This window comes from Dendrobates tinctorius, unplaced genomic scaffold (assembly GCF_039654945.1).
Source record: "Dendrobates tinctorius isolate UK_male_01 unplaced genomic scaffold, ASM3965494v1 ptg000060l, whole genome shotgun sequence".
NCBI lineage: Eukaryota > Metazoa > Chordata > Amphibia > Anura > Dendrobatidae > Dendrobates > Dendrobates tinctorius.
Genome location: NW_027361728.1, coordinates 44445576 through 44471857, shown reverse-complemented (window position 1 = coordinate 44471857; position 26282 = coordinate 44445576). Strand labels below are relative to the sequence as shown.

Here is a 26282-nt window from a genome sequence, read left to right as displayed (position 1 = left end):
CCAAATGTGTGACATGTTACAGAGCTTACAGTGGTACGTAAAAGTTTGGGCACCCCTGGTCAAAATGACTGTTATTGTGAACATTTAAGCAAGTTGAACATTAAATGATCTCTAAAAGGCCTAAAGTTAAAGATAACACAATTCCTTTGTATTTTAGGCAAAAGAATATTTTCATCTTTTATATTTAAAAAATTGCAAAATGGACAATGGGCTGAAGCAAAAGTCTAGGCACCAAAGCATGGTTAGTATCTAGTAGCACCAACTTTTGAAAGTATCACAGCTTGTAAACACTTTTTGTAGCCATCCAAGAGTCTTTCAATTCTTCCAGTTCTGTGAGATTCTTAGTTTTTCTTGCATGCACTGCCATTTTGAGGTCTTGCCACAGGTCTTCAATGATGTTCAACGGGACTTTGAGGGTCATTGTAGCACTCTGAAAATAAAAAGAGTGGAGGCACACAGAGCAGGAGAAGGCTATATTAGGATAGCAAAGGGTTTTCAAGTTGTCCTTTCCAGAGTTAGAAATGCAATTACAACCCTCAGCTTGCGCCTTTTGAGGTAGTCTATTGTGGATTTTGAGGTGTGTTTAGGATCATTATCCATTTGTAGAAGTCATTCTCTTTTCAACTTCAGCTTTCTTAAAGATAGTGTTATATTTACATCAAGAATGTGTTGAAATTTCATTGAATGCATTCTTCCTTCTACTCATGAAATATTCCCCATACCATTGGCTGCAACACAACCCAAAAGCATGATTGATCCACCCCCCGCTTAATGGTTGGAAAAATGTTCTTTTCCTGAAATTCTGTGCCCTTCTTCTCCACACATACCTTTGATTATTGTTGCCAAAGAGTTCTATTTTGATCTCATGGGTCCACAGGACTTGTTTCGAAAATGATCAGTCTTGTTTAGATGTTCTTTTGCATAATTCTGACGCTGAAGTTTATGGCGAGGACACAGGAGAGGTTTTCTTCTGATGGCTCTTCTAAATAGGCCAGTTTTGTGTAGGTGTCTCTGATCAGTAAAACAATGTACCACAACTTCTGAGTCTGCTAAATCTTTCTGAAGGCCTTTTGCAGTCAAGCAGTGGTTCTGATTTGCCTCTATAGCAATCCTACGAGCAGCTCTCACTGAAATTTTGCTCGGTATTCCAGAACTTATCTTGACCTCCACCGTTCCTATTAACTTCCATTTCTTTATTACATTTCTAACTTAGGAAAGGACAACTTGAAAACGCTTTGCTATCCTGATATCCTTCTCCTGCTTTGTGGGCCTCCACCATTTTCATTTTCAGAGTACTAGGCAGCTGCTTAGAAGAACCCATGGCTGCTATTTTTTGGCACAAAATTAGAAGAGGTTGGATTTTTATAGAGCTGGGTAATTTGCATCACCTGGCCTTTCCTAACAAGGATAGTGAACAAGCCAAAAGCCTAACAGCCTAATTAAGGTTTGAAACCTTGGTAAAGGTTATCTGAGCACACAAATCTCCAACGGTGTCCAAACATTTGCTGTAAGTAAATAAGTAAAAGCAATTGTTCATATAAATAACACACTAGTAAACAGTGATTTTGATTAAAAAAAAAAGCATAAAAGCCATCCCACCAGTCTCAAGATGTACCCAGATCGGGATGGCCTACCTTTAAATGAGCTGGACATTACGTTTATATAGCTTCCCATTTGCTTGGTATCCATATTCAGGACCCGGTCCTGCTTGGTCCTTATTCACATTGATATCACTTTGACATATGGTAAGGTTCTAATACTAGAAGTTAGGACCATCCCGATTTGGGTACACCTTGACGCTGGTGGCAAGGCTTTTATGCTTTTTTTTTTTTTTTAAACTACAAATAGTGTTTACCAAGTTATTTATATGCACTATTGCTTTTACTTATTTACTTACAGCAGGGTATATGTTCATTTTGTTTCTGTCTTAGGTTTTGTTTGCTTACATTAAAGGTTGCAATCCGACTGCGACTTAGTCCTACTTACATACGTGTATTTTTATTTTTTTTAACATGTACCAAAGCTTACAAAATTCATCAATGGTTTGAGCCTATTTTTCTAGATTTGCAAACTATAGTATCTAACGGAAGATTATTTATTTTAATATTAAGAGCCGATTTTGTTGTGCTTTGTGTTTTGTTTTTTTTTGTAAGATATGAGCCAAGCTTTTGTTCTTGCTACCATTGAGAACAACGCATAGTGCCTAGAGGAGCAATGCTGTATAAGGCTACTTTCACACATCAGGTTTTCGGCGTCAGGCGCGATCCGGCGTCGTGCCGGAATGCCGGATCCGGCAAATGTTTTGTAAAACCTGATGTGCCGGATCCGGTTTTCTGCCGGATCCGTCTTGTTCTTGACAGACAAAACCGGATCCGTCTCATCCGGTTCATCCGTTTTTCTATCCGTTTTTCGACGGATTACGCCGGATCTGGTTTTTAAAATTGACCCTTGTGGCCTTCCGAACGGGATTGGCTACTGGAAAACTATATATAGCATGTTCCTACAGCCCTTCTTTGACAGGTTGTAGAGGAGAAAGTGCAGGTTGGAGAGAAGAGCAAGTTACTGGCGAAGATGGATGTTGTCATTGGAAATATTACCACTAGAAGTTCTGTGACGGTTTCAGTAATGAGGGACAATTTTGCACTATACTTTATGTCACCTCAAGGCAGAGTACACTGGCAGGATGACAGAGTGTGAAAGATTTGTGCCCTAACCAAACTTGTGTACCTTCTGGACCAACAGTATATACCTTTGCCAACCAAAGTTGGCTATCTTGTCATGGTCTTACTATTTTTAGCTTTAGGCCACAGGTGTGTACCTGGTTGTGTTTTATGCAAAGTATTTCACCTTTTAACAAAAGTTGTGTACATTGTTAGGAAATCACCAACAATAAACACAACTTTTCAGGTGAAATACTTTGCTTCAAACACAACCAGGAACACAACTGTGGCAAAAAGCTAAAATTTACCCACAGTTATATACCTGGTTTTGAATACCTTTTTACCTTTTAAATACCCTGTATTTAACCTTTTTTTTAAACATATTTCGCCGCAGAAAGAAATGACAGACAACCAGTGTAAACAATAATTTAACTTTTATTTAAAATATTTTTTTTTGTGTAAACTGTTTTTAAAGTTAAAAAAACTTTTTTAATAAAGGTTTGAAACCAACCAAATGGGCATTTTTATTACAAAAAAAACATTATAACTCGGTGTAGTGTGGGGTGGAAATACTGCTGGAGGGGCTGCGGGACACTTCGACAATGGGAGTGTGGAGAGAGGACTGGGATCGTGGTGGGGAAGGAACAGTTAGAGGTGATGGTGTGGAAAAAGCTACAGAATGGGTGGACATGTGGGAGGCAGAAGAGGTGGTGGGCGGTGGAGTGGAGGGTTGGGCAGGGACTGTAGGAGCAGATGATGTTGATGGAAAGTTGTATGGGGAAGGAGTTTGGTACGGGGAAGGAGTTTGGTACGGGGAAGGAGTTTGGTACGGGGAAGGAGTTTGGTACGGGGCAGGTTGCTGGAAGTGGGGAGATGTCTGGTACTGGGGAGGTTGCTGGTACTGGGAAGGTTGCTGGTACTGGTGAGGTTGCTGGTATGTAATAGGAGGGGGAGGATGGAAAGTGGCTGGAGGGGGTGCAGATGTAATAGGAGGGGGAGGATGGAAAGTGGCTGGAGGGGGTGCAGATGTAATAGGAGGGGGAGGATGGAAAGTGGCTGGAGGGGGTGCAGATGTAATAGGAGGGGGAGGATGGAAAGTGGCTGGAGGGGGTGCAGGTGGAGGAACTACAGTGGTGGGAGGTGGAGGTTGGGAGGTAACCTGCTGTAGAGCACCGTGGCACGAATGCATTACATGCATCTGCTGGGTAGGAGATAGTGTTGCCATGCGCTCCACAACAGACCTGAAAAAGGTGTGGTTTGGCGAAGATCTTGCTTCTGAATGCATGGTTTGCAGAAGTGTCTTCACCTCCAGAATGCTGGAGTTGATCTGCTGAAAGCCTGCGGAGATTTGCTCTGACAAGACTTTTAGACAGTTCTGGAAAGATGCATTCAGATGCAAGAACTCTGGCGCATAACTCTTTTCCTGACCCCTCTGCCGCTGCCGCCCAGTACCCGCAGGTGTACTAGAGGTGGCAGGGGCAGAAGGGTGGGGTAAAGGGAAAGCGATCTCCTCACCAGCAGCTTCATGTAATGTAGGCGGCCACGATGCTCCTGTGCTGGTGGATGGGACAGATGGGTCGAATGTGTGGGAAGGCTGGGAAGGTGCAGATGTACCGGGGCGGTCGAAGTGTCCCTCGGTGCCGGTCTCCTCAGGGATCGCCTCAGAAGGGTGCAATCGTGCAGGCTCCCGAGTGCTGCTCACCGTGCTGTGGAACAAAGAGAAAAAAAAACAATTAAAATACTGACATGGTATGGCCCTGGCTGAAAAAAAAAAGTTACATCTAACATTTTTTTTCACATGTGGTGTGTAATATTTACCTTCTAGTGACCATTGTTTCCCGGAGGAACGACAGGGCTTGTGCGTACTTGTACTTGCTCCTGCGTCCTCCAGATCCACTCGGGGCCCGCATCTCTTTATTGAACTCCTTCTTGAAACGATCCCTCACAGACCGCCACCGATTCACAATTCTGTTCCCTGAAACGAGAAAGGAGTGGTTAGTATACAACATCAGTGTTTCACAAACTCCAGTCCTCATGGTCCCCAGGGGTCATGTTTTCAGGATTTCCATAGTAAATAGAAATCCTGAACACATGATCCGTGGGGACCACGAGGACTGGAGTTCGGGAAACACTGGTTTACATCAAGCAACCGGTACTGTATATACTTACGCTCTTTAATCTGGGCCCGAACATCGAGGTCCTCCCAGCGGCCCACAAGGAGCGAACAGATTTCCTCCCAGAGTCGTCGGGTAACGATAAAGTCAGCGTGGCGGCGGTCAGCCATATTCCAGAGCGGCTCCCTTTCTCTGACGAGATCGATGAGGTGGTCCACATCGAGTCCTCCATCCTCACCGTCAGAGTCGGGAGCACGCTGTGAAGGCTGTTAAAGAAAAAGACAAAAATAACATAATTAGCCTCCACAAAAGAAATGAAGTAAAAAGTGCAAAAAAACAAAGCAAAAATATTTATACTTACACGCTGGTGACCGCCGCGTTGCTGTCGCCGACGACCCTGGGAGGCACTGCGAGGACCTCTTGGCCGAGCACCAGATTGGGAAGACTAGAGAAGAAAACAAAAAATGTTATGTCTTTGGATGTAGGCATTTGTTTGCTGTGTGTGGTCTGCAGAACATTGTTTTCTATGTGTTGTGTGTAGTGTGATGTTGTGTTTCTGCGTTTGATGCAAAAAACTTACCAATTGTGAGCCCACTCCAAGTGTCTGTCCACCCCTTCCTTCTTCTTCTGGGAGCTCCTCTTCAACTTGTGAATCCTGTTTTGAAATAAAAGGCAATGAATAGACATATATTACAGAGATGATGGATTTTGGAAATAAAAACTTACCGTCAAACGCTGACGATGCGAGGGAGGGCTCCCAGAAGATGATGTGCTGTCTTCCTGGTGGCCACACTCCATGCCTGTGGGTGGTGTTCCAGCTGCTGCCATTGCTGCTGCTGCTGCTGCTGCTGCATCTATTGGGCGGCTGTTGAATAAAGAGAAACAAAGGGCCAATGAATATCTTGATATTCAATAGCCCTAGTTTGGAGGAATGGGGGATTTGATAATTACCGTCTCTCATCTGCTGCTGGCCTCCCCTCCTCAGCATGTTCCATTTGCTGCTCCATTTGGGGTGGTGGTGGTGCTGATGGTGCTGCAGTGGTCTCCTGCTGCGCTTGGTTGCTTTCTTGGGTGGCATGTTGGGTGTGGCTGTGGGTCCCACTGTCTTGCTTTTATATATGTCTTGTGGGCAGAGCTACTGAGCATGCTCAGACCGAAAAAACCGGATCCGGCCACCGGATCCGGCTTTCGCCGGATCAGGCGCATTGCGGCGCTCATAGGCTTTCATTGTGTGAAAAAGCCGGACGCGCCGGATCCGGCGTGTCCGGCTTTTTCGCCGGAGACAAAAAACGTTACAGTAGCCGTTTTTTCCAGACGCCGGATCGCGACACATTGCCGGATCTGGCGAAAACCGGATGAAACGCATGGCTATCCGGCGCGATCCGGCGCAAATGCAAGTCAATGGGGGCGAAACCGGATCCGGCATTGCATTTCGCCGGATCCGGTTTCTGTCAAAAGCGCCGGATCGCGCCTGACGGCGAAAACCTGATGTGTGAAAGAGGCCTAAAACGGCAATGAAAATACAAGCTGCTTGATTATATAAACTCTCAGAAACACACAGAAGGGAGACAAATATATAATCTAATATGTTCAGGAAAGCTTCTTGCCCAGACCCAAATTGTATTACGAACTCAGCATTGTGGTCCCAATTCATCAAGTAATACCATTAAGTATTCATTTCAAGCATAACACTGCTTGAAATGTCACAAAATTTTAGCGCTACTCCTACTTGTGAAAAAATGTTGAAAGTTTTTGTATTTTTATGCCAGCTCTGGTGAGCTCCAACATCTTTTTGAAAAGTTTTAAAAACTGGTCAAAGCTTAGACAAGAAATTCATCACATTTTATGCCAACAAAGTGAAGTAAATTATGATTGAAATGTTATCCAGTCACTTACTGGAGCACATTTCTTCTGCCTCTTAATGAATTTGGTAAATTTTACACCAGCATCTAGATCGGCATGTAAAACACCAGTCTTGATGAATCGGGGACCAATAACTTTACCATAGATCACCTATAGTTTATTGTTAGTTTCTAATAAGCTCCTTTAAAAGTTCATTACAATGCAAATCCTCATGCAAGTTCATCAAAAATGGCTTTTGCTGCAGCATGCAAAACTGTAAGGTCACGTGCACACGTTGAATAATTGGTGAGTTTTTTACTTCAGTATTTCTAAGCCAAAACCAGGAGTGGAACAGTCAGAGGAAAAGTATAATAGAAACACATGACCATTTCTGCATTTATCACCCACTCCTGATTTATGCTTACATATATCGAGGTACAAAACTCACCAAATACTCAACGTGTGCATGTGGCCTACTAGTCCAGGATTTAAATGAACTCAAATAAAGAGAACCTGTCAACACAGATTTGGTAATGTAAAGACACAGCTATAATGGGGCAGTGATACTGATTAAATTGATACCTTTGGTGAAGGAATCCACTTTGTGGTTCTTCTTTTACCACTATTTGAAGTTTCTACTAATAGATTTCAGTGCACAGGGGCTGGACTGTACATTGGGTCTTCTCCTCCCTTATCTGTGATTCCCCAGCTCCTCCGCCTGCCTCCGGTCTGTGATTCCCTGACCCCTTAACCTGCCTCCAGTTGGTGATTCACCAACCCCTCCACCTGCCTCCAGTCTGTGATTTTTCTGCCCCTCCACCAGCCTCCGGTCTGTGATTCTACAGCCCCTCCACCTGTCTCCAGTCTGTGATTCCCCAGCCCCTTTGCTGCCTCCGATCTGTGATTCTCCAGCCACTCAGCCTGCCTCCGGTCTGTGATTCTCGAGCCCCTCCACCTGCCTCCAGTCTGTGACTCCCCAGCTCCTCTGCCTGCCTCCTGTCTTTAATTTCCTGGCCCCTCTGCTGCCTCCAGTCTGTGATTCCCCAGCTCATCCGCCTGCCTTCTGTATGTGATTCCCCGACCCCTCCACCTGCCTCCGGTCTATGATTCTCTGGCCCCATCACCTGCCTCCAGTCTGTGATTCCCCAGCTCCTCCACCTGCCTCTGCTGCCTCTGGTCTGGGAATTACCTGTCTCTTCTGTTTGAAATCTCAGGCGTGACCTGTCATTCACAGACCGGAGGTAGGTGGAGGCGGTGACAGGTTCTCTTTAACTAACTTTGTCTCTTGTTGTAACTGGTTTACTTATGTTTGGCTAAATTTAAGGGCTATTTTAATTGGATCATGTTTGAATCCTCCAATAATACATATTAACCATAGTGCGTAAGTGTGATGGAGACCAAGCTGCATATATTTGTAGAAGGCTTCACAAAATGTTTAATAATCTGTGGAAATATGCAAACCAAGCATGATAATGCCAAATTTTCAATATTTCACTGACAGGAGGACGTGATCATTGGCAAGGAATTCATACATAAAATTATTTAGGACATTTTTTATGAAATATTAAATAATGGCAAATATGTCCTACGTTGTTATAGTTATGGTCATCTACTTACTCTCTTTCTTCTTTCTCTCTACTCATACTTTGCCGCAATTGGTTAAGTTTCTGCTCCATTTCCTGATTATGCCTCTGCAGTTGCAATGTTTCCTTACGAAGCTCCCTAATATTCCTAAACAAACAAGTCGGTGTTATTTGATGAGCCAGATAATCCTATTTCAATGGATGGAATGTCAAATGTAAGATGTTTGAGAACAATTCTACCTAAAAATTCCAACTTTGCGCAGCCTTGAACATGATTAAAACAAATGAGAAGTTTTTACCTCTTCCAATAAAGGTTGTAAAAATCTATGTAGTTCATTAAAGGTTAATTATCAACATCGCAAGATTTCAGCTATCCAAGAGATAGAATTGCTGATCGTTGGGGATCACAGAGACCCCCACTGATCCTGATTCATGAGGCTCTGAGCTGCCTCGGCGGTTATGGGGCATTTTGTACCCTGTTATTGTCACACAGTGCCTTGGGACTGTGGGCACTAACCAGGTCCTTAGGACCAGGCTCCCTGGTCTATCCCTGTCCCCGGGTTACCCCTGAAGGTGGAGACAAAGGGTTCACGTGCCTTCATATACTCCTATATCAATCCTGATCCGTCCCTTACCCCACCGAGGGAGCTGGAATGTTGAAGTGTATAGGATAACACTAACCAGACAAACAAGGGACGGCAGACAGGGATAAATGTGAATAAGAATCATACAAAATGCACTCACCAAACAACAGAGTGGAACACAGGGGAGTTAAAAGAAGGAGAAAATAAATAGGAGAGGATGAGGATGTGCATGCAAACGAAACTCCATGCAACAATCTCCTAAACAAATCTCCAAATGCAAACTCCAACCACAAACTACTCATCCAACTCAAAAAAAGGCAGTAAGAACTAACCATAGCAATCCCAAAGTGCAAGAGGCGAGCATATGTAGCAGCGAGGAGTGGCCAACACTTAACAGTTGAGACAATCCAAGTAGGAAAGCTCTAAGAGCTTAACTGAACATATTACCCATTGCAATACCAGAAAGGGAAAAAAACTGCACTGTTTAATAAGATGGTGAAGTACGTCTAACTAGTGCAGGAGTTTGTGAAACCAGACGTCGCGATCTTCTGGCCCCTCTCTGTCAAACAATCGCCATGACAGTTATCCCTGATAGTCCAATACACAAAAATTAGATTCATGGCAAGGATGTGCAACCTAAACTCCATTTCAACATGGCATTTTAGAACCCACTTTTTGGTATTTTGAGAGTCCCTGCAGCTTTTTAGGTGATAAATATAAACCCACTGCCTGTAGTCATTGACATCCTTAATAACTGACAGAATGGGGCCATTAACTTTCTTAGCATGAACAACAGGATGCATTTATTAACATATGATGAACCCCGAATTTGTGCAATCATTGGTGGCTACAATGTCTTGGAAGCACAAATGGGATTTTGATTTTGTAGGAGATTGGTCTTTAACTAATTTAAAGGGGACATCCAAAGAAACATGTGATAAATCTCTGGCTGAGTCTCTGATCATGGACCACTACTGATTTCAAAAACTAAAGGACTCTAAAGTTATTAAAGGGAATCTGTCACCTCTTTTTTGAGATATCATATAATGATATCATTCAATTGTGTGTCACATAAGGATTCCCTAAGTACTTTTGCTTCCCCCTGCCCCTGCACCTTTCATGCATAAATACCTTTTTTATATCGGTTCAGATGTATGTAAACTGACGCTGTCCGGTCTGCTGGGCGGGGCTTATTCACCTGCTCCCCCCTCCCTGTCTTGCTCTACACAAGAAGAAATGCGTAGAGCAAGACAGGGAGGGGGGGAGCAGGTGAATAAGCCCCGCCCATCGGACGGGACCGTGGCAGTTTACATACATCTGAACCGATATAAAAAAGGTATTTATGCATGAAAGGAGCGGGGTCAGGGGGAAGGAAAAGTACTAAGAGAATCCTTATGTGACACACAATTGAATGATATCATTATATGATATCTCAAAAAAGGGGTGACAGATTCCCTTTAAAACCCAGGTCAGTAAAGCTAGGAGGTTTCTGTTATAAGATCTGTCACAAAATTCTAAAGATCCAATATAATAAGAGATATATTCTAATCAATGCCAATTTGCTTCAAATGTCCCATCAGTTTTTCAGAAATAGAGTTGTAAGAGCAGTGCTGAGAAATGCAATTATTCCACCTAGGCTTAAATTTAATGTGATCCACAGATATCAGAAGTTCACTTGACTCTCTAGGTGTTCCAAGAGGGTTGCCCGACATACAAACAAAGGTAACTGGAAAAGAACGTCCTCATAGGCATATCCATTCATGTAACTTAGATAAATGTCTGCAAGCCAAAACTGGGAGTGGGTCAAAATTTAGAAGTACACATGTCTATATTATACCAACCTTATATACTCGTCTATAACCCGACCCCTTTAATTTTCACGTATAATTCTAGGGTGGAAAATGCAGCAGCTACTGGTAAATCTCAAAAATAAAAATATATACCACTAAAAGTAAAATTAATTGAGACATCTGTAGGTTAAATGTTTTTGAATACCCATATTGAATCAGGAGCCCCATATAATGCTCCATACAGTTCATGATGGCCCCATAAGATGCTCCATACAAAATACGCCACATATAATGCTGCACAAAGGTTAATAATGCCCCCATAAGATGCTCCATAGAATAATATGCCCAATATGCTGCTCCATAAAGGTTATGGCCCCATAAGATGCTCCATAGAATATGCCTCCATAAGATGCTCCATTGAATATGCCCCCCAATATGTTGCCCCCATAAGATGCTCTATTGAATATGCCCCCATATGCTGCCCCATAAGATGCTCCATTGAATATGCCCCCATAAGATGCTCCATAGATTATGCCCCCATATATTGCTACTGCCCCTACTGCAGGTATAAAAAAAAAAAAAAAAAGACATACCCACCTCTTGTCCCTGTGCTGAGCAGGCGGAGACACCAGCGCGCTATGGGGGACAGGTGTCGCCGCTGGCTGCTGAGATATTCACTTGTTCCGGCTCCAACGCTGCTCGCCGCTGTCTGCCCGCCGGGTCCCTCTGTCAATGACTGTTCAGGCAGAGGGCGTGCATTGACTATGTCACTGTGCCCTCTACTGCCTGAACGTCACTGACAGAGGGACCCGGCGGGCAGACAGCGGTGAGCAGTGTTGGAACCGGGACAGGTGAATATAGCATATACTTACCTCCCCCTGGCGCGTCTCTGCAGCCCCGTTCTCCTGTGGTCTCCCTTCCTTCCTTCAGCGGTCATGACTTTAATAAACTGTACCATGTGACCGCTGTAGGAAGGAAAGGAGACCGTGGGACAAGCAGGGGGGCTGCAGAGATGCCCCAGGGGGGTCAATATGATCTGACACCTCCGCTCCCCCTCCCCCACGGCTATGTGACTCACGTATAAGCCAAGAGGAGGACTTTCAGCCCAAGACAATAGGCTGAAAATCTCGGCTTATATGCAAGTATATACAGTATTTTGTTTTTGTTTAATTTGTGGCTTCTGCTTATGAATACTAATGTAAAATACTGATTAAAGAGGACCTGTCACCAGGTCAAAAGTGGCCAGACTCTTACTTTTTTTTCTGCTTCTCCCCTGAGTTTTCAGTGTTGTTTTTTTTAATATGGGCCTGTTTATTTAGTGCTAATTTTTAGGTTCTTTACCAAGGGTCATGGCTCACAGATTCTCAAGGGGCGTTCCTTTAGGTTGTGCAGCATAATTACTCTGTGTGCTATACCCACTTATTAAACAACAAAAAATTAGTACCAATTAAAAAGGTCCAAATCCCTGGAACAGTACGGCGGACGTACAAAAACAAAGATGTATAGTCAGGGAAGCAGCAGAAATAAAATAGCAAAAACTGTCCACATTCGACCTGGTGACAGATCCACTGTAAGTATTGCAATGTGAGTGTGGCCTTACAGGACATATGGATGCAGTTTCCCTTATTGAGACAGAAATCACACAAGTAGTATAAAGGTCCCTTTTTTATGCAGTTTTTGATCCACTGGCAGGGGTGAACTAGCCTGAAGTTATCTCAGTAGATTTCCAGTTCCTTTTGAATCCACTCCTGTAAACCATACCTATGTATGTCAATAAAGTTTTGTCAAAGCAAAAAAAAAAAACAGGAATTATCCAAAACAAAGCAACTTTATTTAAAGCATGGCACACCAAAGACAAAAAACACAGGGTCAAAAACGCAATAAAAACATGTTATAAAAAGCACAAAAAATGCAATGAAAAAACGTAAGTAACATAATTTAAATAATAGGTGCAGAAATGGTACAACATCAAAAATTCACCAAAAGGTAATCATGGGAACGTAGCCTAAAACTGCATGTGTGATTCCAGCCTTACCCAGCCCGCTCTCTTATCATGCCCCACATAACCTTTCGCACTTCAATGTGTAATAGAATAGTCAGACCTCTTCATTTTACCCCGCAGTCGGCAGAATATCATTGGAGGTGATGTACTCACCGGGCTTTTAATCTGACAGAGTTCCCACTCTTTGCAGAAGGAACGATAAACTCTCCGCTCATGCTCGCTGTAGAAGCCGCTTCTTTCAGAACCTGACAAAAAGAGCAGAAGAAGAGTTATAACATTGTAGGTTCCTCACACATAACAGTATTCAAATCCATTCCCCTGTGTGACTTGTGGTTACATATGACACAAGTGCCGGTAATATCTCTACCCATCAATCCTACTGTGTAACGCACTGACAGGCGGCAGATCGCACACTCACATTGCCTACTAGAGGTAACGTGGAAAGGTTACCAGCGCCTCACATTCATTATATGCACACAAGCTGCAGGAGGGTTCTGCAAGGTGTCACATCAACATTTACATTGTACACTGATGGCTATCTGATGCCTATCTGGCCAGCGTTCTAGGGTGCATGCATGCATACAAGGGGACACACTATGTGGTCATACGTGCAGCTCAATGCAGAGGCCTACAGTGCCTGGGACTTATTGTGCCCCTAATCCAGGTAATAGTACCCCCTGAGTGCCAACTTATAACAAACAACGCCTACTCAGAGCCCCGTGGGACCATACCAATGCCCACGTAGTATCCGTAGTGTGCCTCCACACAAAGCAGGCAAGGCATAAGTGGCACAATACAGTGATGCTATTATCTGATCTGCCAGGGTCCGACACCCTGATCGGCGGGATCAGCTGTTACCGGTTTTAGTGGCCACCAGCCATAAGTACTCATTTGCAGAGCTGGCTGTCTTCTGATAGTAGCCTCTGCAGGGTACTAGACATTCGCCTCCTATTGATCTAAATAGGAGGAGGCTGTGCAGTACCAAGCCTCGGACACTACCTGAAGACAGCCTGCCCTGAAAGTGAGCAGCTCTAACCGGTGGCCACCGACACCGAAAACAACTGATCAACGGGGGTGCCAGGTGTTGGACCCTGGTCAATCAGACATTGATGACTTATCCTAAAAATAGGTCATCAATCAAAAAGTAGTGAACAACTTTACATTGCAGTCATCATATTACATAGCACTGTGTACTTACAATTGCTCATTTTGTCTTTCTACCCAGATAATTCTGCTCTTTTTTATTAGGCCTATAATATCACGTGATTAAAAACTGACTCGCTGATTCCTTTTAAGCTTTGTGTAGAAAGAGGAGGTCAATTTTCATTGTATGAGTCATGAGTCACTGCAAAAGTCACTGGCAGGGGGGAGAAGGGAGCAGCTGGATCAGAAATTAAAGCGGGGAACGATTCACACAGGAAAAAGAGACTTCTTGTTTCTACATAGGGCAGAAAAAATAGAACTAACTGGGTAGAAAGGCAAAATGAGCAACTGTAAGTACACAGTGTTATACAACATGATGCCTGCAATATATTAAGAGGATAAAGACTTTGATGGTTGTGCTTCTTTAAAAAAAAAAAAACTGGGTACAGTCTGGTATACAACATTACTAAGCATTACTGTATCCTAAAAAAAACTGCTGGTAATTCAAATGACTAAAATCGCCCCTCTGCATATTCAGATCCCCCGCCTTTAACCTTGTATTATATTTTATTGAGCCATTATTGACCCATCAGCATAATAAAAGACAGGCAACATTATATGTGTAACATCAAATCCTATTTATACGTGTAATTCATTAATATCAGCTCAGCAAACACCACCCGCTGTCCGGCATTGATCGCCGGCAGTCATGTCCGGATGTACGGACATGGCTGCATTCAAAAACTGATTTTCCTTCTGTCATATTACACGATATATATCATACTGAACCGAGGCAGGCGAAATAAAATGCCAGTAAATCATTTATGCATAAGAATCTCCCAGCTGCTGTGTCCTCACATGAAAGGTGAGCTGAAAATAGCTTGTATCATACTGTATAATAGAGCCCCAGGCGCAGCTCAGCACTGATACTTGTCTGCTTGAAAACGATAATAAGGGGGTCATTCCTCAAAAAAGCAAGTGATCCCTTATCCAATGTGTAAGGAATAACTTGCTGACGGTACGACTGCTAGATCTTGAGATCAGGGTTCTAGTGTCCCTAGTATGAGGCGTGGCAATCCCGCCCTGAACTGAGCAGAGGTTACATGCTCAACCTCCGCTCCACTCATTGAGTATGATGCTGCTGGGGAAAGCCACCTGGAGCGCTCGGTTATTTCCAGCAATCTCATTGACATTGAATGGACCGGAAGCCAAGCATGCGTGCCTCTACTCCATTCAGGACCGCACTGCAGAGCCCTGTACTTAGTGTTCTTGAGTTACTGGGGGTCCTAGCGGTCAGACACCCAGTGAACACCAGGTTATCTACCTGTAGATAGGGGATACCTTGCTTTTTTTAAAAAGAATAATCCTTTAATTTCAAGAGTGTCTTCTCCCAATACAAAAAAATATATAATTTAATACAATAGTACAGAGAACACACATTACAGATCCAGAATAATAGTATTTTTAAGGTTGAAAGAAGACTTTAAGTCCATCTAGTTCAACCCATAGCCTAACATGTTGATCCAGAGGAAAGCAAAAAAAAAAACCCATGTGGCAAACAGTAAGCTTCACATTGGGGAAAAAAATTCCTTCCCGACTCCACATACGGCAATCAGACTAGCTCCCTGGATCAACGCCCCATCAAAGAATCTAGTGTATATAACCTGTAATATTAGGCTTTTCAAGAAAGGCATCCAGTCCCTTCTTAGATTTTAGTAGGAAATCACTCATTACAACATCATATGGCAGAGAGTTCCATAGTCTCACTGCTCTTACAGTAAAGAATCCGCGTCTGTGAGTATGCTTAAATCTTCTTTCCTCCAGACGTAGAGGATGCCCCCTTGTCCCCGTCACAATAGAAAGGGTCTGCGCACACTGCATCCATGTCATCAAATACATTGGACGTATCCCATTAAAGGGGTTGTCTGGTCCAAATCGGACTCTGTGTGACTGCAGACTTATGAATCCCCACAACAAATGCACTGTGAGCTGCAGAGATTTGCCGGTTTCCGACCTGGGACCGGAAGGTATGTATGAGTTATACATATTCCCGGAGAGTGAGAGAGGCCTCTCTCCATACACTTGTATGGAGCCAAGGCTGCGCCCTGTCTAGTGACGGAGCTGGCCAAAGAGTGTGTCCGATAAGAGGGAGCGGCCTTGTACCACACAAGTATATAGAGCGAGGCTGCGCCCGCTGGCCGGGAGTATGTATAACTCATACATTCCCTGGATCAGAAACCGGCAAATCTCTGCAGCGCACTGTGTGTGCTCTGGAGGATTCCTAATTCTGAACTCCCACAGGAGAAGCTTTACTTCTATTTTTTCTACAACAAAAATAGTTGCCACACAGATTGGAAAAACTGACCAAAATTCGACCCGGCGCACTAGAAAAAAAAATGGACTTCCACATATGAGGGAAAAAAAACTGAGGTGTTATTTGCACTGGATATTTCTTTTATCATGGATTCATGCACAATTTGTGTGAAAAAAATAATTCAAACGACATGTACAGGTTCAGAAAACATATCTGCTTTCATTTAGAAACACCTCCAACCTTTGACCATGAGTTGAGTTTGGTATGGCAAATAGCTGGAATTCTGCATACCATCCCTAGACAGGGGTGGCGTTATATTTTAAAGAAAGATGCCATGTTTTTCTCAACCTGCAAGAAGACACAACTATCTGTAAGGGTTCGTACAGAAGACCAAATAACTGGGATGAGTGCTATCCGTTGTTTTGATGGATAGTGCGTATACCCATGCTATTCTATAGGAGCTGCACATGTCCCAAGTTTCTTCTCGGACCGAGTAGGCCGATGAAAATAATCACAGCATGCACAACTTGCCTCCAACAATTGGATGGCACTTGCCCATTCAACTTTATGGTTCCACGGAAAAAAAAAAAATCGGACCTCAATCGAATAACGTCTGAGTATAGTCCGATGTTCATGGATTGCCATTGCTGAGAAGGTGGAGAAATGTTTTCTTTTTCTCTGCACCTCAGAGAATATCGGATCCCACTCTGATCAGAGTCTGATTGGTGTGTAATTAGCATAATCCGGCTAATTTTCTCTAACGTAGAAAAAACAGTTATCTGCACCTGCCTTAAGGCTAAGGGCCCCGTCACACATAGCAATCTCGCTAGCGAGATCGCTGCTGAGTCACAACTTTTGTGACACAACAGCGATCTCACCAGCGCTGTGACAGCGATCAGCGACCGGCCCCCCTGCTGGTATCGCTGATCGCTGCTAGAAACCTCTGGACATTTTTTTTGTCGCTGATCTCCCGCTGGCCAGCACGCATCGCTGTGTGACAGGCAGGAGACCAGCGATCAGGTGTAAAATAATAAAAAAAATTGAAAAAATATTATTATTATTCTCCCCTTCCGGCGTCCCGCGCAGTCTTCCCGCCTCTCTCCACACTCCTGGTCCCAGTAATTCTTTACAAGAATGACCGCGAGACTTCGTGATCCCGTGAGAACGGACGTCATCGCGGTAATTCTCGCAAAGGATTACTGGGACCGGAGCGTGGAGAGAGGCGGGAATGCTGCGCGGGACGTCGGAAGGTGAGAATAACAATATTTTTTTATTTTAATTCTATTTTTGACATGAATATTTCATCAGCGCTAACGAACACAGCGATGCCGCGCGCGCGGCGTCACTGTGCTAATCGCTGGTGAAGCTGTCTGTTTGACAGCTCACCAGCGATCACATAGCAACTTACCAGCGATCCTGACACGTTGATATCGTTGTCGGGATCACTGGTAAGTCGCTATGTGTGACTCCAGCTTAAGACATCAGGAGATAATCGCTATTGATGGCAAGCTCCACTCTAGGTCTGTGAAGGTGAGTGTGTACACGAAACATAAGTATTCTGAAAATTCTCCAATAGAAAATTCTGTAAATATATACAGTGAAGGAAATAATTATTTGATCCCTTGCTGATTTTGTAACTTTGCCCACTGACACAGACATGGACAGTCAATAATTTTAAGGGTAGGTTAATTTTAACATTGAGAGACTTAATACCTAGTGGCAAAACCCTTGTTGGCAAACACAACAGTCAGACATTTTTTATAGTTGATGATGAGGTTTGGGCACATATCATTAGGAATTTTGGTCCACTCCTCTTTGCTGATCATCTCTAAATCATTAAGATTTTGAGGCTGTCATTTGCAACTTGGACGTCAACTCCCTCCATAAGTTTTCTATGGGATTAAGGTCTGGAGACTGGCTAGGCCACTCCATGACCTTAATGTGCTTCTTTTTGAGCCACTCCTTTATTTCCTTGGCTGTATGTTTTGGGTCACTGTCTTGCTGTACGACCCAGCCACGGCCTATTTTTAATGTCCTGGCGGAGGGAAGGAGGTTGTCACTCAGGAATTTTTGGTACATGGCTCCATCCATTCTCCCATTGATGCGGTGAAGTAGTCATGTGCCCTTAGCAGAGAAGCACCCCCAAAATATGTTTCCACCTGCATGCTTGACAGTGGGAATGGTGTTCTTTGAGTCATAGACAGCATTTCTCTTCCTCCAAACACGGCGAGTTGAGTTAATGCCAGAGAGCTCAATTTTTGTCTCATCTGACCACAGCACCTTCTCCAAATCACTCACAGATTCTTCCAAGTGTTCATTGGCAAACTTCAGACAGTCCTACACATGTACCTTCTTGAGAAGGGGGTCCTTGTGGGCACTGCAGGATTTTAAACATTTACGACGTAATGTGTTACCAATGATTTTCTTGGTGACTGTGGTCCCAGCTACCTTGAGATCATTAACAAATTCTCCCCATGAAGTTTTAGGCTGATCTCTCACCTTCCTTATTATGATCAAGGATACCCTCTACGAGGTGAGATTTTGCATGGTGCCTCAGATCGATGTTGATTGACAGTCATTTTGTATTTCTTCTATTTACAGTTAGGTCCATATATATTTGGACAGAGACAACATTTTTCTAATTTTGGTTCTAGACATTACCACAATGAATTTTAAACAAAACAATTCAGATGCAGTTGAAGTTCAGACTTTCAGCTTTCATTTGAGGGTATTCACATTAAAATTGGATGAAGGGTTTAGGAGTTTCAGCTCCTTAACATGTGCCACCCTGTTTTTAAAGGGACCAAAAGTAATTGGACAATTGACTCCAAGGCTATTTCATGGACAGGTGTGGGCAATCCCTTCGTTATGTCATTCTCAATTAAGCAGATAAAAGGCCTGGAGTTGATTTGAGGTGTGGTGCTTGCATTTGGAAGGTTTTGCTGTGAAGGAAACATGCGGTCAAAGGAGCTCTCCATGCAGGTGAAACAAGCCATCCTTAAGCTGCAAAAACAGAAAAACCCATCCGAGAAATTGCTACAACATTAGGAGTGGCAAAATCTACAGTTTGGTACATCCTGAGAAAGAAAGAAAGCACTGGTGAACTCATGAATGCAAAAAGACCTGGGTACCCATGGAAGACAACAGTAGTGGATGATCGCAGAATAATCTCCATGGTGAAGAGAAACCCCTTCACAACAGCCAACCAAGTGAACAACACTCTCCAGGAGGTAGGCGTATCAATATCCAAATCTACCATAAAGAGAAGACTGCATGAAAAGTAAATACAGAGGGTTCACTGCACGGTGCAAGCCACTCATAAGCATCAAGAATAAAAAGGCTAGACTGGACTTTGCTAAAAAACATCTAAAAAAGCCAGCACAGTTCTGGAAGAACATTCTTTGGACAGATGAAACCAAGATCAACCTCTACCAGAATGATGGAAAGAGAAGAGTATGGCAAAGGCGTGGTACAGCTCATGATCCAAAGCATACCACATCATCTGTAAAACACAGCGGAGGCAGTGTGATGGCTTGGGCATGCATGGCTGCCAGTGACACTGGGTCACTAGTGTTTATTGATGATGTGACACAGGACAGAAGCAGCCGAATGAATTCTGATATATTCAGAGCCATACTATGTGCTCAGATCCAGCCAAATGCAGCCAAACTGATTGGTCATCGCATCATACTACAGATGGACAATGACCCAAAACATAAAGCCAAAGCAACCCAGGAGTTTATTAAAGCAAAGAAGTGGAATATTCTTGAATGGCCAAGTCAGTCACCTGATCTCAACCCAATTGAGCATGCATTTCACTTGTTAAAAAAACCCTTCAGACAGAAAGGCCCACAAACAAACAGCAACTGAAAACCACCGCAGTGAAGGCCTGGCAGAGCATCAAAAAGGAGGAAACACAGCGTCTGGTGATGTCCATGAGTTCAAGACTTCAGGCAGTCATTGCCAACAAAGGGTTTTCAACCAAGTACTAGAAATGAACATTTTATTTATAATTATTTAATCTGTCCAATTACTTTTGGTCCCTTTAAAAACAGGGTGGCACATGTTAAGGAGCTGAAACTCCTAAACCCTTCATCCAATTTTAATGTGGATACCTTCAAATGGAAGATTAAAGTCTGAACTTCAACTGCATCTGAATTGTTTTGTTTAAAATTCATTGTGGTAATGTCTAGAACCAAAATTAGAAAAATGTTGTCTCTGTCCAAATATATATGGACCTAACTGTATTTCTTACTATTGCACAAACAGTTGTCTCCTTCTCACCCAGCGTCTTACTTATGGTTTTGTAGCCCATTCCAGCTTTGTGCAGGTCTATGATCTTGTCCCTGACATCCTTATAAAGCTTTTTGGTCTTGCCCATGTTGTAGAGGTTAGAGTCTGGCTGATTAATTGAGTCTGTGGACAGGAGTCTTTTCTAAAGGTGACTATGTAAGACAGCTGTCTTTAATGCAGGCAACAAGTTGATTAGGAGCGTCTAACTGGTCTGTAGGAGCCAGAACTCTTAATGACTTAATTATTTCTCACTGCGAAATGCAAATAAATTTAGTTAAATTATACAATGTGATTTTCTGGATCTTATTTTTGACCTTCTATCTCTCAATGTTAAAAATATCCTACCTTTAAAGTTATAGAGTGTTCATATCTTTGTCAGTGGAACACTTACAAAATCACTTACAAAATCAGCAAAGGATCAAATAAATACTTCCCTCACTAATTATATACAGTATATATATATATATATATATCCCAACTATCAGAAATACAGAGGGGTGTAAAGATCAAGAATAGGACCAAACTGGACAAGTACAAAGGTCTGACCCCAAGTCAAGCCCTAGAGACTGCTAAACAGACTCAAAGCACGACTAGGGAGATACACTAGAGAAGCTGAGGCCAAGAAGATAAATGCCCTGTTCTCTAAAGAACCATCCAAGGTGTACTCCCAACTACAAAGTAACAGAACAAAGGCAGCAACTCCATCAATAGCAGAGACTGAACAATACTGGAGGAACATATGGGAGAAGGAAAAAAAGCACAACACCGGTGCAATGTGACTGTAAGATCTGAGAATGAAACACAGCAACCACCTAGAGAAAGAACCAGTCACCATTACAGAAGCAGACATCCAACAGCGGGTCAAGAACATGAAGAGCTGGACAGCACCTGGCCCAGACATGATCCACACCTACTGGCTAAAGAAATTAATAGCAGTAGATAAACGCATGGCAAAGCAGATGACCCAACTGCTAGAAGCAGACCACCACCTAGCTTGGCTAACACAAGGTAGAACTTGGTTGATCATGAAGGACAGTTTTCACACTGAGCTTAATAACCCCCAGAGATGGATTTACGCCTGAGGGCCGGACAGTTTGCTGTTTTTAGGCTGGGGGCCCATATTAATGGCCCCTTACCAGCCTGAAAATAGCTACCTGCACCTGTATAGTTTTGCCAGGTTGGGTAAAAAAATAAGGGGGACCCACGTCGGTTTATTTTCATTCATTTTTCCCTGCTCAAGCTGTTGCCGGCAGAGCAGCGAGAATGACAGCCGAGTTCAGCACCACATGCAGGGGAACAGCGCTTACTGTAGCGCTACTTCCCCTGCGGCCATCTGTGTGGTACTGATGTGGCACACATCTCCGGTACCGTTTTTTTCCAGTAACGGAAATATTTGGACATGCGAAAGAGGCCTAATAGATAGATGTGGCAGTGCCAAGTGACAGCGACATCAGAAAGAAGGAATATGAGAAGCTGGAGAAATACCAGGGACTCGAAGGTGAAGGCAACAGTGATTCCAGTGGTGACAAGAGCACTTAGAGCAGTGGTTGGAAAAATGGCTACAACAGAGCCCAACAACATCTGAGCTCTCTATCCAGAAAAGCGCAATGCTGGGATCAACTAAGATCCTGCGCAGGACCCGAGAATGAGAAAGGACAAAAATCACCAGCGGGTCGGTGTGCTGCTACAACCACATTATTAGCCTTTTTGCAGCTAAGGTGCCATTCACTGCATCTGAAAGCCAAATATCCACCCAGGGTTTTGTCCAAATAAACTTGTTAGTACATATAGGCATGGCACAACACTAGATCTTCCACAGGGCATATACAGCTAGAGATCTGGTCCCATGCTCTGACAAACCATGTGTAGGTTTTTGCCTACATTAACTGATCATTATTCTGATCTGTTTTTTAAGGATACTCACTATCTGTACTAACCATCAGGGACCATGCACGCCTAATCCTCTGGTTATTACTATACTAGCAGTGCCCCTGGCCCAATCATCTCTGGATCACTATCACTGTTTTACCTTGATCTTTTTTGCCCATTATTTATGCATTTTTGTGTTTGACAGACTTTTCTCAAAAAAATATATGTTTTTATTAAGTAGCATGGTCTCTGGATTCTCCTTGTAATTATGAGCCATAAGTACGTTAATAGTGTCACTGCAATATCTAAATTATAAGTTATTCCCAGTCATTACATGTCAGATAATAATGATGCCTTAAATACTCTCCATTTGGAGTTATAAACCACAGGATAAACATTTCTGCTATATAATACAGACATATGCTTACAAATAATCCACAAAGCAGAATATAAGTGAAAAATAAAAATCCAATACAGCTTCCTTCTGTATAGTGATAAACTTCTCACATTATCACATAGAATCATCTACTGATGATACAGATCGCACACGGGACTATTCATATAAGCTCTATAAGGGAGAGCAGTTTAAACTGCAGGGCTCCAAGCTAAAAAAAAAAAGCCACCTTGGGCTTCTACATCAAAAACTGTAGGAGCCCAAGCTAAAGAGAGCATTTTACAAGACTGTGGACTGACTGATGGCAGCGTTTACAATGGACTGTGCAGTGTCATGATCCAAGGTGGATCTGACAGCTTAAATGCATAAAGTGAACTTTTTTTTTTCCTTTGGCTGTGTGCCAAAGTGTGATGTGATTTTCCCCCGGTGGCCATTAGAATTATTACACGTGGTGTCGTTCATTCTAAGTTGCCCCGGTGGTGGTGAGTGGTATCCCACCTTAGTTTTAGGGTTAATGTGCACGCAATAACAAATCAGGTGTTATGCTCTGTGGAAGGGAGCCAGGTGGGTTCAATCACTGTTGGTGATATTGTGTGTTCGTTTGGCAAGTAAGCCTGGGGAGGAAGGAGCTGAACATGAGTCCTGCGCAGCCCAGCCAGAGGGGACGAGTGGCAGCTAGGTGGTCTGCAAGAAGGGCTGGCATGGCGTGGTGGAGTCACAGTTTATGGTGTTGGCAGGAAGTGCTTGCATGGCTTGGTGGAGTGATGACTATGGAGAGAGTTGCACTCAGCATGCGGGACTTGGTTGCTGAGAGCTGGACTCAAGCATGCTGGAGGTTTTGGCAGAAGCTGAACTCATCTTTGGGACTCTGTTACTGGACAGCTGCAATTGGTGGTGGACTCTGCTCCAAGGCTGCACTATGGTGAAGGATCCAGTTATGGTGATGGATCCGGGTGGAGAAGATGCACGCAGGTGGTGGGCTCTGTTGCTAGGAGCGTACGCAACAGAGCAAAGCTAAGTGGTGTTTCCCATTTTGTCATCTTTCCTCATGTGTGTTTTAGTGCAGTGGTGGGATTAGTTTCCACACCGACCAATTCCCTAGTGAGAGTTTAGGGTCAGGGCAAGCTAGGGTTTTTAGGTTCCTGTTGCGCGCCCGGTGCGGAACTGGCATAGGGAACATTAGGAGTGCAGGGACACTGGCTCAGGGGAGCTCAGAAGGTCTCCACTTCCCTATTCCCTATCGCAGGGCCCACCATTGTTAATGTTTCCCAGGTTCCCCTTTATTATTTAAATTCGCCTTACTGGAGGCGGGGTTTCCAGACTTGTATATACGTGTAATGTCTAAATTCGCCAGTTGGAGGCGGTGTATCCAGCTGCACGTGTTTATTATTTAAATTCGCCCCACTGGAGGCGGTGTATCCAGGGTCACGTGCGTCACATGGGTTCGCCTTGCGGTACTCGCTGCGTCCAGACACACGTGACCGTGACAGGAGTGGCTGATGGCAGTGTTTATAATGGACTATGGCCTGACTGATGGCAGCGTTTACAATGGACTGTGGAGTGACTGATGGCAGCATTTACAATGGACTGACTGATGACAGCATTTACAATGGACTGTGGACTGACTGATGGCAGCATTTACAATGGACTGTGGACTGACTGATGGCAGCATTTACAATGGACTGTGAAGTGACTAATGACAGCGCTTACAATGGACTGTGGACTGACTGATGGCAGCGTTACAATGGACTGTGGACTGACTGATGGCAGTGTTACAATGCACTGTGGACTGACTGATGGCAGCATTTACAATGGACTGTGGACTGACTGATGGCAGCATTTACAATGGACTGTGGACTGACTAATGGCAGCGTTTACAATGGACTGTGGACTTACTGATGGCAGCGTTTACAATGGACTACGGACTGACTGATGGCAGCGTTTACAATGGACTGTGGAGTGACTGATGGCAGCATTTACAATGGACTGTGGAGAGACTGATGGCAGCATTTACAATGGACTGTGGAGTGACTGATGGCAGCATTTACAATGGACTGTGGAGAGACTGATGGCAGCATTTACAATGGACTGTGGAGTGACTGATGGCAGCGTTTACAATGGACTGTGGAGTGACTGGCAGCGTTTACAATGGACTGTGGACTGACTGATGGCAGCGTTTACAATGGACTGTGGACTGACTGATGGCAGCGTTTACAATGGACTGTGGACTGACTGATTGCAGCGTTTGCAATGGACTGTGGACTGACTGATGGCAGCATTTACAATGGACTGTGGAGTGACTGATGGCAGCGTTTACAATGGACTGTGGAGTGACTGATGGCAGCATTTACAATGGACTACGGACTGACTGATGGCAGCGTTTACAATGGACTGTGGACTGACTGATGGCAGCGTTTACAATGGACTGTGGACTGACTGATGGCAGCGTTTACAATATATGGGGTAAAGGGGTTCCCTATGAGATGAAAATAAAGATTCTCAGCCTTAGGCTACGGTCAGGTGAAATCAGATGCAACTCACCCACTAAAGTCTATGGATGCCTGGAAAATAACCCTCATCGGCTTCAATTAAACAAATCCGTTGCGGCTCTTACAATATGGCGACGCATAAAACTTTTTTTTTTTTACAAAATGGATTTTATTATAAAAAAAAAAAGAAAATATAAATAAACTCTACAGAATTGTATCATTGTAGCAAAACGATGAAATGAGCATGCCAACTATCCTACTGTAAAAAAAGACAGAAAACAACAGAAAAAAAAAAACAAGTCAGAATCGCTGTTTTTATGTCGCATTGTCTCAGAAATGATTTAATGAGAAGGCTACATCCACCCCCAAAATGGGAACAATGAAAACTGCAAATTAGCCTTCAAAAAGTAATCCACAGTAGAGCTCCATTAACAGAAAAATAAAAATGACTCCCGGAATATATTGACATAATTATTTTTATTGTGCAAGCATAAAACTAATAATTTTTCATTTTCACAGGCCAATGTTAACGAAATCTATGAAACATGTGGTGTAAAAATGGTAATAACACCCTTATACAGTGTTGGCCAAAAGTATTGACACCCCTGCAATTCTGTCAGATAATACTCAGTTTCTTCCTGAAAATGATTGCAAACAACAAATTCTTTGGTATTATTATCTTCATTTAATTTGTCTTAAATGAAAAAACACAAAAAGAATTGTCCTAAAGCCAAACTGGATATAATTCCACACCAAACATAAAAAAGAGGGTGGACAAAAGTATTGGCACTGTTCGAAAAATCATGTGATGCTTCTCTAATTTGTGTAATTAACAGCACCTGTAACTTACCTGTGGCACCTAACAGGTGTTGGCAATAACTAAATCACACTTGCAGCCAGTTGACATGGATTAAAGTTGACTCAACCTCTGTCCTGTGTCCTTGTGTGTACCACATTGAGCATGGAGAAAAGAAAGAAGACCAAAGAACTGTCTGAGGACTTGAGAAACCAAATTGTGAGGAAGCATGAGCAATCTCAAGGCTACAAGTCCATCTACAAAGACCTGAATGTTCCTGTGTCTACCGTGCGCAGGGTCATCAAGAAGTTTAAAGCCCATGGCACTGTGGCTAACCTCCCTAGATGTGGACGGAAAAGAAAAATTGACGAGAGATTTCAACGCAAGATTGTGCGGATGTTGGATAAAG

At 43.4% G+C, this 26282-nt stretch overlaps 1 protein-coding gene across 6 annotated transcripts in view; it reads right to left on the bottom strand.

Moving 5' to 3' along the window:
- The window catches only part of ZBBX (zinc finger B-box domain containing), a 346983-nt gene that overhangs the window by 270001 nt on the left and 50700 nt on the right, over positions 1-26282 (bottom strand). For all 6 annotated transcript variants that reach the window (XM_073578937.1, XM_073578938.1, XM_073578941.1 and 3 more), the window contains 2 exons: positions 12729-12820; positions 8234-8347 (listed from right to left, as the gene is read on the bottom strand). In XM_073578937.1, coding sequence (XP_073435038.1) covers positions 8234-8347; positions 12729-12790 — 176 coding nt within the window. In that variant the 5' untranslated portion in view covers positions 12791-12820. The remainder of the gene's footprint in view (positions 1-8233; positions 8348-12728; positions 12821-26282) is intronic.